At 37.9% G+C, this 13550-nt stretch overlaps 1 protein-coding gene across 8 annotated transcripts in view; it reads right to left on the reverse strand.

Annotated features, from left to right (window-relative positions):
• Window positions 1–12055: 12055 nt before the first annotated feature.
• Window positions 12056–13550, reverse strand: part of CHD1L (chromodomain helicase DNA binding protein 1 like) — an 82496-nt gene continuing 81001 nt past the window's right edge. For all 8 annotated transcript variants that reach the window (XR_012004090.1, XM_072769489.1, XM_072769486.1 and 5 more), the window contains 2 exons: window positions 13258–13366; window positions 12056–12369 (listed from right to left, as the gene is read on the reverse strand). Coding sequence is in view for 7 of the 8 variants with exons in the window: in XM_072769489.1 (XP_072625590.1) it covers window positions 12294–12369; window positions 13258–13366 (185 nt within the window). In the remaining variant the exon portion in view is untranslated. The remainder of the gene's footprint in view (window positions 12370–13257; window positions 13367–13550) is intronic.

Below are 13550 nucleotides of genomic sequence, written 5' to 3' on the forward strand. Positions count from 1 at the left end.
AGTGTTGATGTATACTATCCTGATGATGAGGCCAGAGACAGATGTGGATGCAAGAAGTGTTAAGAGTTGATGACAATTTAACCTCTACATTGACCTTGTACCTATAGTTTTTTTTTCAAGGATTTTTTGTTGTTGTTGTTAAATCCATTTATCTCCATATACCACTACAAAAATAAATTTTATATTGTTTAACTCTCTCTCACTCATCTCTTGGGATAGCTGATCTATTTAATCTTATCCCAAGTTATTTAAGTTTATCCTCTTTTCTTTATAATGGCCTTATGGAGATATAATTGACTTAAAAGACTATGATAGTGTACATTTTGATTTGTAATATGTATACATTGTAAAAGTATTCCCCACATCTAGTTGACACATCTGATACCTCACCTATTTTTTTTAAAGATTTTATTTATTTATTCATGGAAGACATACAGAGAGAGGCAGAGACACAGGCAAAGGGAGAAGCAGGCTCCCTGCAAGGACCCTGATGTGGGACTCGATCCCAGACCCTGGGATCATGCCCTGGCTGAAGACAGATGTTCTCTCTTACCAAATTTCAATACAATAGTGCTGTCAACTATAGCCACCATATTGTTCATTAGATGGTCAGACTTTATTCATTCTATAGTTGAAAGTTTGTAACCCAAATTCTCCTTATTTCTTCTACCTGGGGAACACTTTTCTATTCTGCTTCTATGAGTTTAACTTTTTTTCTTTTAGGATTCCACATACCAGTGATACCATGCAGTATTAATCTTCCACTGTTGGGCTTATTTCACTTAGCATAATGTCCTCAAGGTCTATCCATGTTGTTAGCAAATGGCAGGATTTCCTTTTTCTCATGGTTGAGTAATATTCCACTGTGTGTGTGTGTGTGTGTGTGTGTGTGTGTGTATCATGCCTACTCTATCCATTCATACACTGATGGACACTTAGATTGTTTCCACCTTGGCTACTGTGCATAATGTTGCAATGTACATGGGGATGCATCTATCTTTTTAATATTATGTTTCATTTCCTCTGGATATATACCAGGAAATGGGATTGCTGGATTTTGTTAGTTTTTTTAAATTTTTTGAGGAACCTCCATATTGTTTCTCTTAATAGCTACACCAATGTACATTCCCACCAATGATGCACAATGGTTCCCGGTTCTCCACCCTCACCAATACTTACCTTTTTAAAAAAAATGATAGTCATTCTAATAGGTGATATAATATCTCTTCATGGCTTTAATTTGCATTTCCCTGAAGATTATTGATGTTGAACATCTTTTTACATGCCAGTTGGCTATTTGTATGTCATCTTTGGAATAAATGCCTATTCATAATCTGCACATTTTTAAATCAAATTGTTTTTTTTTAAATTGAATTGTATGAGTTTTGAATACTTTTATATATTAACCCTTTATTGGTAAGTGATTTGCAAAAATGTTCATCCTACTCCATAAGTTTTCGTTCATTTTTTCATTTTGATGATGTCTATGATGTGGAGAAGCTTTTTTTTTTTTAAGATTTTATGTATTTATTCATGAGAGACACAGAGAGGCAGGCAGAGACACAGGCAGAGGGAGAAGAGGCTTCCTCCAGGGAACCTGATGTGGGACTTGAACCCAGGACCCTGGGATTTGTTTGCCCTGAACCAAAGGCAAACAGATGCTCAACCACTGAGCCACGAGGCGTCCCTGGAGAAGCTTCTTAATTTAATATAATCCCACTTACTTATTTTTGCTTTTGTTGCTCTTACTTTTAGTGTCAAACCCAAAATATCATTGCTCCGACTAATGTCAATGAGCTTATCTACTATGTTTTCTTTTAGGAGTTTTATCGTTTCAGGTTTCACATTTAGTCTTTAATCCATTTGAGTTGATTTTAGTAATGGAGGAGCTCAATTTCATTCTTTATATGTGGCTATCCAGTTTTCCCTACACCATTTACTGAAGAAAATGTCTTTTGACCATTTTATATCCTTGACTCCTTTGTTGTAAATTAAATGGGTTTATTTCTGGTCTCTCTTCAGTTCCATTGATCCGTATTTCTGTTTTTATACCAATATCATACTGTTTGGTTACTAATAGCTTTGTATTATAGTTTGAAATCAGGAAACACACATCAGTAGCTTTGTTCTTCTTTCTCAAGATTGTTTTGGCTATTTAGGATCTCTTGTAGTTTGATGCAAATTTTTTTTCATGCTTCTGAAAAATTTATTTTTTTAAAGATTTATTTATTTATGATAGATGGAGAGAGAGAGAGAGAGAGAGAGAGGCAGAGACACAGGCAGAGGGAGAAGCAGGCTCCATGCCAGGAGCCCGACGCGGAACTCGATCCCGGGACTCCAGGATCACGCCCTGGGCTAAAGGCAGGCGCTAAACCACTGAGCCACCCAGAGATCCCCCTGAAAATTTTATTTTAATAAAAGATCAATCTGGAAGCACCAGGTACACCAAATGTGCAGTAGCAGTGAATACAGATTTGTCAGAAACAAATCCCTCAAGCCACTATAAATTTTGTCTCTTGTCTAATTTGCTTTGTAAATGGGGGAGAGTAGGCACAATAGCATCTACTTTTATTTTGGTAAGATATAATTAAAATATATCTTGTATTGCATATTTCCAATTATTCATGCATATTTTAAGATGGTTTGTTCTGTTTCTGTGAAAAATGCCACTGGAATTTTGATAGTGATTGAATTGAATCTGTAGATTGCTTTGGGTATTATGGACATTGTAAATTATTCATTCTTTCAATCCATGAACACAGAGTATCTTTCCATTTATTTTATTTTTTTAAAGATTTTATTTATTTATCCATGAGAGACACAGAGACAGAGAGAGAGAGGCAGAGACACAGGCAGAGGGAGAAGCAGGCTCCATGCAGGAAGTCCGACGTGGGACTCAATTCCGGGTCTCCAGGATCACCCCCCGGTCTGAAGGCCACACTAAACCGCTAAGCCACCGGGGCTGCCCTCTTTCCATTTATTTGTGTCATCTTCAGGGTTTTGTTTTTTTTTGTTGTTGTTGTTGATTTAATCACTATCCTATAGTTTTCAGTGTACAGGTCTTTCATCTTTTTGGTTAAATTTACTTCTAGATTTTGTTTTTAGTTTTAACTTCTAGGTATTTTTTAATGCAATTTTAAATGGGATTGTTTTCTTATTTCTCTTCCTGATAGCTCCTTATAAGTGTATAGAAACACAGCTGATTTTTATATTGATTTTATATCCTGCAACTTTACTAAATTTATTTACTCTAACAGCTTTTTGGTGAAATCTTCAGGTTTTTCTATGTTTAATATTAAGTCACCTATAAATAGTGATAGTTTTACTTATTCCTTTCCAACTTGTATGCCTAACTGTTCTGCCAAGTACATCCAATGCTATGTCTAATATAAATGAGACTAGCCATCCATGTCTTGTTCCTGGTCATAGAGGGAAAGTTTTCAGCTCTTCACTGTTGAGGATGTTAACTGTGAGTTTCTCATATTTGACTTTTATTATGCTGAAGTATATCTACCCTATACCCACTTTATCGAGTTTTTATCATAAATGGGTGTTGAATTTTCTTAAATGCTTTGTCTGCATCTGAGATGATTATGACTTTTATTCATTTCTCATTTTCTTGTTCATTTTATCTCTAGAGTAAATCCCAGTTGATCATGGTGTATGATCCTTTTAATGTGCTCTTGAATTCAGTTTGGTAATATCTTACTGAGGATTTTTTTTTTTTTTAATCTCCACTCACTAGTGATATTGGCCTGTAGTTTTCTTGTTCTTGTCTGGTTTTGGTATCAGGGTAATGCTTGTCTTGTAAAAATGAGTTTGGAAGTATTTCATTTTTCTTTTATTTTTCAAAGAGTGTGAGAAGGACTGGTATTTTTTTTTTCTTTTTTAAAGATTTTATTTATTTGAGAGAGCATGAACAGAGGAAGGGGGAGAGAGAGAGAGAAAAGATTCCCCACTGAGCAGGGAGTGGGGCTTGGTCCCAGGACCCTGAGGTCACGACCTGAGCTGAAGGTAGATTTAACTGACTGAGCCACCCAAATGCCCCAGATTGGTATTAATTTTTTAAAAATATGTGGTAGAATTTACCAATGAGGCCATCAAGTCCTGGATGTGTATTTATTAGGTTTCTGATTACTGATTTAATCTCCTTACGAGTAATTGGTCTGTTCAAAATTTCTTTTTCATGATTCAGTAGTGCAATTGTTGGATCATAGGGCAGTTCTATTTTTTTTTTTTTCTCTTAGAGACAGAAATAGAGTATGAGGAGTAGGGGGAGAGGGAGAATCTTTTTTTTAATTTTATTTATTTGTTTATTTTTATTTATTTATTTTTGGGAGATAGACTCTTAAGCAAGCTCCACACCCAGTGTGGTAACTGAGGTGGGGCTTGATCCCATGATCCTGAGATCTTGACCTGAGGCAAAATCAAGAGTTGGATGATTAATAAACTGAGTCATCCAAGCACCCCATTTTTAACTTTTTGAGGAACCTCCATACCATCTTCCATAGTGCCTGTACCAGCTTGCATTCTCACCAACAGTGCATGTGGATTCCTTTATCTCCACATCTCACCAACATTTGTTTCTTGTGTTTTTTTATTTAGCCATTCTGACAGATGTGAGGTGATATCTCATTGTAGTTTTGATTTGCATTTCTCTGATGATGAATGATGAGCATCTTTTCGTGTGTATATCTGCTTTGCAGAAATGTCTGTACATATCTCCTGTCCATTTTTTAATTGGATTTTTTTGGGGGGTGTTGAATTGTATACTTTCTTTTGGATACTAACCCTTTATTGGATATATCATTTGCAAATATTTTCTACCAGTCAGTAGGTTGTCTTTATTTCCTTTACTGTGTAGAAGCTTTTTATTTTGATGAAGTTCCAATAGTTTATTTTTGCTTTTGTTTCCCTTGCCTCAGGAGACCTATCTAGAAAGATGTTGTTACAGAGCTTAGTCTTTTAATTGGACATTACTGTATTTGCATTTACTGATTAACAACATACTGATTTGCTTCTACCAGTTTACTTTTTTTTTTATGTCAATCTGTGTCCAGTTCTTTTTTGTTTTGTCTTGAAGGGAGTTGTTAAATTGATATTTATAGCTTCTCTCTAAAGAGACCACTTCTTGGTTTAATCCCCACCATACCCTCCAATTCTCACCTGCAACAGCATATGCAAAAATACAATGAGGTACTATTTTTAAAATACTAAAAGAACCTTCAAACAGATTTCATATCTAGCCCAAAAGTCATTCATACCTGTATGAATAGTAAGAAGATCCTCAGATATATTAAGTTCTTCAAGTAGGATGAGGGAAGCATCTTAGCAATGTAGTACGTTGTCCAAGGCAGCCTCTGCTGGTTTTATTCCTACTTGAATAATTCTGCCAAGTGTTTTTAAATTTTCTTGTGTGTGTGGTGAACTTTGAGGCTTTTGAGATTATACCATAATATGTCTAGCAGTAGGGGGTTCTTATCTCTTCTAAGGTGTGTATTCTTTTTATTGCTTTTATTAGTTTTCCAAGGACACTATCAATCTCAAGTAGTTAATCTTTAAATATGAGAAACTTGTCATACATATATATGCATATATGTATATATACATAAGTATATGTATAAGTATGTATACTTATGTATATATACATAAGTACATGTACATATATGTATATATATAATGTATTTTTTCTATTTCTTTATTCTTCCATTTCCTTTTGGAAGGTCTTACACCTAATTAATTTTTAACTATCATTCTTCTGAGATATTCATTCTACTAGTTATCCCATCTTTTGAGTTTTTTCACACATACTTCCATTTGATTCTTTTTTTATAATTTTCATATTGCTGGGATCTTCCTTTAGGTCTTTCAATATAGTTATTTTACATATTGTAAATTCTTAGTTTTTCTGTTTGAATATTATTTTAATGTTAACTTTTTCTGTTGAGACAGTTTTAATCCTCAGGTGTCTTATTATAGTTACATTACCCTGGGAATGTTTGACTATCTTTTAATGTGCATTGGAGGATAGATATCCAGATCCAGTCCAGACATTCAGATCCTCAGCCCTAGTAGCTTTAGAACAGAGGGGAATGAGCCTGAGGGCAGGGAGACTCAGGTGCCACAGATCCACTGTCATCTTTTTTTTAAGTTACTCTATCCAGCAGTTCCTTAGATCTGAGCTTCACCTTTGAACTCTCAAACAGAAACAATATGGGGGAGAGGCACTCCACAGATTTTTTTTTCCAGCTCTGTGGATTTGAAGAGAAAGGGTAGAGGAGTAGGTGCTTGAGGCTGCTCATTCTCAATCTATTGGCCCCACAGGTCTTTTTTCCTGCCCTGATTTTACCCTTGTAGTTATCTGGGCTCTTGCCTTGAATTTCTGTAAGGAGGTGGAACGCAACAATGGATCCAAGGGAATGTCGGGGTGGGGTGGTGGTGGCATGATCAGAATAGCTCTTCTTGAACAGCCTCCCAGAGCCACACAAAGGCACTATCTCTATACACCAGTTCAAGACTTTCCATCCACCCTGGAATTTTTAATGTTTGTATTTCTTAAATTCTATGCTTCCATTTTTAGTTCCTCCAGGGTTGATTTTGGAGGAAAGAGTCCAGGTTAAATTGACATTTTTGTCAGGTACTAGAATGTCCTCTTTCCAAATTGTTTAGAATATGTAGTCGATGGATACAGAAAATAAGTCATACTAAGAATTTTGGTTTTTACCCTAAGAATGAGAAGCCATTGAAGGTTTTTTTTTTTTTTTCTTTCTTTTTTTTTTTCCATTGAAGGTTTTAAAATGCTTGATGAGAGGATTTGACTTTAAGACTACTCTGGCTGCAATATGGCGATCAGAATAGAAGGAAGTGAGAGTCAATATGTCAATATAAGGTCAAAGTTAGAAGGGCTTGCAGTTGTCCTTATGAGATAATAATGATAGTCAACACTAAAGTGATGGTGGAGATGGAGAAAAGTGGATGAATTCAAGAGACATATGCAAGCCCATGGTGTAAGTTATCACTCATAACTGAATGGATGTATTTGGGAGAACTGGAAGGGATTGAGTTAACTCAATTTTGGGTGTGTAAATTTATAATCTCTTTGAAATATTCATTAGACATGTCAAGTAGGCAGCTGAGTATATAGGCTTGGAGTTCAGAGGACACAGCTGAGCTAGCTAGAGGACTCACATATTTATAAATGAATGAAATAACCTTGAGAATTCAGAACATAAGAAGGGGACCTGGAAATGGAAACTTCAGAAACTCTAACATTTAATGGCTGGGTGTTATAGAATTGTCCTCCAAAATTTATATTTGAAGCCCTAAGCCCCAGTACCTCAGATTGTGACTGTATTTGCAGATAGGGCCTTTAAAGGACAATTAAGTTAAAATAAGGCCTGTAGAGTGGGCCTAATCCAATCTGGCTAGTGTCCTTATAAGAAATTTGGACACACAGAGTAACAACAGGAGGGAGTGTACACAGAGGTAAGATCACATGAGGATATAACAAGGAGGCAGCCATTTGCAAACTAAGGAGAGAGGCCTCAGAAGAAACTAAATCTGCTGACACCTTGATTTTGTACTTCAAAGCCACAAGAACTAAGAGAAAATTATTTTCTGTTGTTCAACAGCTACCCAGAGAGTGGTTTTGTTATGGCAACTCTAGCAAAATAATACAGTAGGTTAAAAAAAGATTATGGGGTAAAATGTACAAAGTGATAGAAGATAATTCCTGGAGATTATTTTGTCACAGAGGAGTACTTTGTCACAGAAGCCAAGGCAAGTGTTTCAAGAAGTGGGAAGCAGTCAATAGTGTTAAGCCTGGCTGACAGGTCAAGATGAAAACTAAAAATGGTCCTCTGGATTTAGTGAGTTGGGAGTTTGACAGTATTCTTAACACAGATTCTTGGTGGTGTAAAGTATAGAGAGGCAGAAAGGTATGGGTTAGAGTGGAGGGGAAGGTGAAGAAATGGCAGATGATTATGGATAACTCTTGAGGTTTGTGATAGGGGAAGGAGGAATGAGGAATGGAGTTCTTTTTAAATGGGAGAGACTTGCCTTGTTTTTTCTCTGGGAAGTTTTCAGTTTAAAAGCAGAAATTGAATGTACACACAAAGGAATTGGTAGAATAGCATTCTTCTGAAGGGTGGAGGGGACAGCTGAGATGGGGGAGGGTTGACACTTTATTAACAGAGAAAGAGGGGTCCCTGGGTGGCTCAGCAGTTTAGCACCTGCCTTGGCCCAGGGCATGATCCTGGGGTCCTGGAATCGAGTCCCACATAAGACTCCCTGCATGAAGCCTGCTTCTCCCTCTGCCTGTGTCTCTGCCTCTCTCTCTCTCTCATGAACAAATAAACAAAATCTTAAAAAAAAAAAATGAAACAGAGAAAGAAAGGCTGGGAACAGATGTGGACACCTTCAGAGTAACTCAGGGGATAGAGGAATGACTGCTTGTGGAATGACTGGTGAAGGTCCTTGGTTTTTAAGCCATCTTTGCTTCCTAAAATGAAATCTCAGCTCAACTTTGCCTTATGGCTAGTGTCATTTCCTCTCATATTCTGGCATTTGGTTGGCTGGTTGTCTCTTTTCAGGGTGGTTGTGAGTCTTCACCTTAATGCCATTGGTATTTTAGTGAGAAGTTTTGAGAAGCTTCAAAGGGCAGCTGCTAGCCAGACACCATAAAAATGACAAATTTCTGTCTTCTCAAGTTTTATATTTAAATACTTAAGCCATCTGGAGTTTATGATATATGGGGGACGTCTGATACTTTTCCCAAATTGCTAGCCAGTTATTTCAATACCATTTCAATTCAACAGATATACTGGAGTGCCTACCAATCACTGTGTGTGATACGAGAAATCTTTCTCAAAGACCTTAGTGTTTCAGCAAGGGTTAAGTAAATAGACCAATAAATGTAAGCTACAAGCAAGAATGTGCTGTAAACATAATTATCATTAGCAGTTCAAACACAGAGATTGAATTTTTGTACAATTATAGGAAATGCCTTTTTCTGGATTCTTAAAGAAAAACAGACCTGACAGGGGACAGTGGAGAGCTGGAAAGAGGGGAAGGGGTTTAGAGGAGTAAGGAAGTCAGGGAGAGGAACTGGCATGATGAGCAAAAGCCCAAGTGAGAAACTGCAACACATCTTTGGGAAATAAGGTTAGATTATGGTGGAAGGTAAGCAGTGCTCAAGTTCATACTGAGTAGATAGCAAAGAAAACTCACTGGCCTAGATAGTTTGGGGCTATAAAATGCCTTGAAGCTATACTTAAAGAAGGCTAATTAACTTAACATACACTTTAGATTGATGGGGCAAAAAATTAAGTCATAGGCTTGTTATAAAAGGTAAAGGATAGTTTATTAAAAATCAGGAAAATGTTCATGTTGTACATATGGAAAAAGTTCAACAGACTTATCCCTGCTTATTAAGATAATGAGGATCCTTTCATACTTATGTAGAGGTACAAACTTTTCCACAGAAGCTCATCAGTGAATAAAATCTTGTACTGTCCTCACAACCCTGTCTTCTTAGCTTCCTCACAGGGGCAGGCTAGAAGGCATCAAGCATAAGTGTAGAGGCTACTTTTAGGCAAATAGGCTTGAGTGATATAACATAGAAAGGGCCCACTGCAACCCTCTGGCTAAACACAGACAGGCCCATCAGGTAACCCACCTCAAAATATCCATAGGCCTTCACTGATCAATGGGCTACTTACAACCAGGCAGTTATCAAAAAAGGAAGATTCAACATATTGCCATACCTCCTCACATTCCCCCCTTAAAAACCAGGGTGCCTGGGTGGCTCAGTCTGTTAGGCATCAGACTCTTGATTTCAGCTCAGGTCATGATCAAGCCCTATGTTGGGCTCACACTGGGCATGGACTCTGCTTAAGATCCTCCCTCTCCCTCCTCCTCTAAAAACAACCAAAAAACAGCCCCCACTCTTCTTCCTTAGAGATGGTTTCTCCTCTGCTGTCCTGCCTGCAGCTCCCTTGTAGTATATTGAATAAACTTCTATCACCTTTGTTCTGCCTTAGGTGGATTCTTTTCATGACCTGTGCCACCCACAGGTTTCTTTTTTTTTTTTTTTTTAATTTTATTTATTATTATTTTTTCACCCACAGGTTTCTACCTGTCAATACCCCACATTTGGGGCCCTCATCCAAACAGGAGAGACACCACAATATGCTGTTAGGGAACAAAACCCTTGGGATGAACAGAGTAGGTAGCTTTTCTCTTTCCCAGAGAATGACAGTTCTTTGGGAAAAGGGAAGGTATTATAAAAGTTAGGAAAGACTTTTGAAGACATAGGGCAGTGTTAATGACTCTGAAATGCTGAGGTAGACAAGCAAAGCAGGGGGATGCCACTACTAAGTGACCCCATTTAAGGGAGAATGTGTTTTGAGTTTCCTAATCCTCTGTATTATTTTGCTCAACTTATGAGATAAAGATTCATGGCCCAGGGCTTCCATCCAGAGGAAAAATCTCATATGGCTAGAGCATAGAGGACATAGTGCAGGGTGATAATGATGCACCTCTACCCCCAAAACAACCGTGCCCCTGAAAGGTCAGCTATGTTTTCTTTGAGAGTGAGTTCCCTGCTCTGATGCTTCCCTCAGATGTTCAGAAACATCCATAGTTGTCCCTGTGCCTTCAGAAGTGAACGCAGCTTTCCAGGAGAGCATACAGCTTCTGCAAATCAAGTTTTCTTTGCATTTGCTAATATCTATTTGTACCAAAGCTGCTGCTAAAGGCATGACCACTTACCTGTGGATCAGGTTAGGTTTCACTATTCTCCCTTTAAAGAGTTCCAATTCTGTGTCTAGTTATAGGAGAGACGATGCCAGTCAAAAGGTTCAAGTTATGGGGATCCCTGGGTGGCGCAGCGGTTTAGCGCCTGCCTTTGGCCCAGGGCGTGATCCTGGAGACCCGGGATCGAATCCCACATCAGGCTCCGGGTGCATGGAGCCTGCTTCTCCTTCTGCCTATGTCTCTGCCTCTCTCTCTCTGTGACTATCATAAATAAAAAATTAAAAAAAAAAACGGTTCAAGTTATGATAATAACCTGTGTGTCAAGGCCTAGCAGTAAGAGTACGAGTTAAGAGGCAGTAAAAATGAAAGAATTTTGGGACACCTGGGTGGCTAAGTCAGCTGAGCATCTGACTCCTGATTTTGGCTCAGATCATGATCTCAGGGTTGAGACTGAGCCCTGTGTTGGGCTCCATGCTGGGCATGGAGTCTGCTTGAGATTCTCTCTAAAAAAAGGAAAGAAGTTTTAGGAGAAAAAAAAAATGAAGGAATCATGAATTTAGGGTCTAATAGGTTTTCAACACAGATGCTAAAATTGTCGAAGGGTGAAGGTACCAGGGAGGGAATTAAATAGAACAGCACAATCCAGGTGCTATAGATATCACCTTCCTTAAAAGGTCCTGGTCCTGGCTCTGAATGCCCCACTAGCCAGGCACCTTGAAATCAAGAGCCCAGGGCAGAGGCTTCTGAAGAGGTCTCTGCAGAAGTGCTGAGGTCTTAAAATCAGCAGAAATTAGGCTGGTTGAGGTCAGCCAAGACTGAGGGTTTTTGTACAAAAGCATGAAAAGCCACAGTTTATATAGCGTCTCCCCTGAAAGATTCATTCTCTTGTGGTTCTCAGCCCCTGCCCTCCCTAGTACTACTAGTCATTCTGTGCTGGTTTTGTGCCATTTCCACAATTCCCTTATTTCTTTAAGCTGAACTTGATTTGGTGGAAAGGGGGAAAGATGATCCTGTCACATTAGACAGGCCTCTAGGCCAATGTTTTGTCTTCTAGATCTTGATGCTGAACACTGTGAAAAGAAGGGCAGGAGAGGCTCCACTCATCTAGATCAGGAATCTCACTTGTCAGGGTCTGCCCCTCAGAGTCCTGTCGTTTGTCCCAAGGCATAAAAGGAAGGTGCTTCCTTCTCCAGAGCAACCTGTTTCATTTCTCCTTAATCTACACACCCAACCCTCTGTAAAGAAATTAGTCTGATGGAGGAGAAGAAAAATGGATTGAGGAGAAAGCAAGCAATGAAACTATTAGAGAAAGAAAATTTATTATTATGCAAATAAGCTATGAAAACTGGAGCCCTGGCAAACTGCCAGAGGACTTTCCCAATTAAGGTGTGCATCCTTGTATTACTGATACTGAATCAGAGTAACACATCCTAGAGAACAAAATGAGAATTCAGAAAACACAGTATCTCAGAGGCCCACCAGATCTGGACTCCTTTTTGAAACCCTCTAATTCAGTAGCTCTGGGGAAATATTAACTGCTAAGGCATCAGCTGTCTTGGGGAAGAGGAGGACTGTGGATGAAGAACAGCCACCCTGCTTCTAGGAAAGTAATATCTGATAAGGAGAGTCAAGGAAGTTCTATTTCACGACTTTAAAATCAACTTTACTAAAACTGCTAGTTCTCTAATTTAGTAATCATAGAAATAATCACTCTGGAAGTAGCATGACTTAATTCCCTTTCACCATCTCATAAATTCTTCAATACTGTTAGTACTCATTACTGCTGTTATCTCATTATTAAAACTTTTCTGATAGTGTTTGAATTGTACAAGCATATCAAATGTGACTTTTCTGTTTTTATGGTGATTTAAGTGTCCTGAAAAACAACACTGAATTAATAAGTAAAAAGATGAAGTTTCTGTATGATTATAACTCTTGGGGGTCAGTTCAGCTTCTGGTGATTATCTTTTTTTAAGACTCAAAGTAATAGTTTAAATAATGCTAACTGATACAGCAAAGGGAACATTCAAAGAAAATACTAGTTTGGTAGTACTAAATTATATCCTAATGGTCAAAAAGCATTTCAAAATGCATCCTAAGAATAAGCTGAATAGGTTCAAAAGTAAAATAGTTTACTCATTTGTTTGATTGTTCATTCAATTAAACAGAGTGAAATTCTTAGAACTAGGCCTTGCTACAGGCCTCAAGCATCTCTAGAGACCTGATGTGAAAAGATTCAATGTTATCAAATGACAATTATTCAGTGAACTCCTCCCTTCATACACCTTTTAATCTACTTGCTGGCACCCAGAAATGCTTGGGTGTATTTATTTCCCTGGATATGTACCAGTTACAAAGTACTTCTTAAGTTTTTGTTTCATTGGTGGGGGACAGAGTAAAAAATGTGGCAGAAGCAGCCCAGGCCTTGATTAGTGATACCAGAAAATGCAAGATATTTTCTCTGAGCTGAGAGAGAACATTAATAAGATCACAAAAGGATACATGTAAGTTGGGATGCCTTTTGCAGCCAAGTGTTTCCGAATAAGTCGTTCAGTACCATACCAGTTAAAAGCTTTTGTGGCATGTCCAATGCGTGGAAGATGAACACTTGCTATTAAAGAGGGAAAAAATAGATCATGATGTTGTCATTTGTCAAAAACTTGATTCAGTATAAATATATATAACAGACAACTATACTTTCAGTCACTTTGTGGTTTCCAACAGACAAAATGTATATAATCATGGTATGCATCCCACACAAAGCATACAATTACAATATCAAAAAAATATTCTGG

The sequence above is a fragment of the Canis lupus genome, chromosome 12 (genome assembly GCF_048164855.1).
Source record: "Canis lupus baileyi chromosome 12, mCanLup2.hap1, whole genome shotgun sequence".
Taxonomy (NCBI): domain Eukaryota; kingdom Metazoa; phylum Chordata; class Mammalia; order Carnivora; family Canidae; genus Canis; species Canis lupus.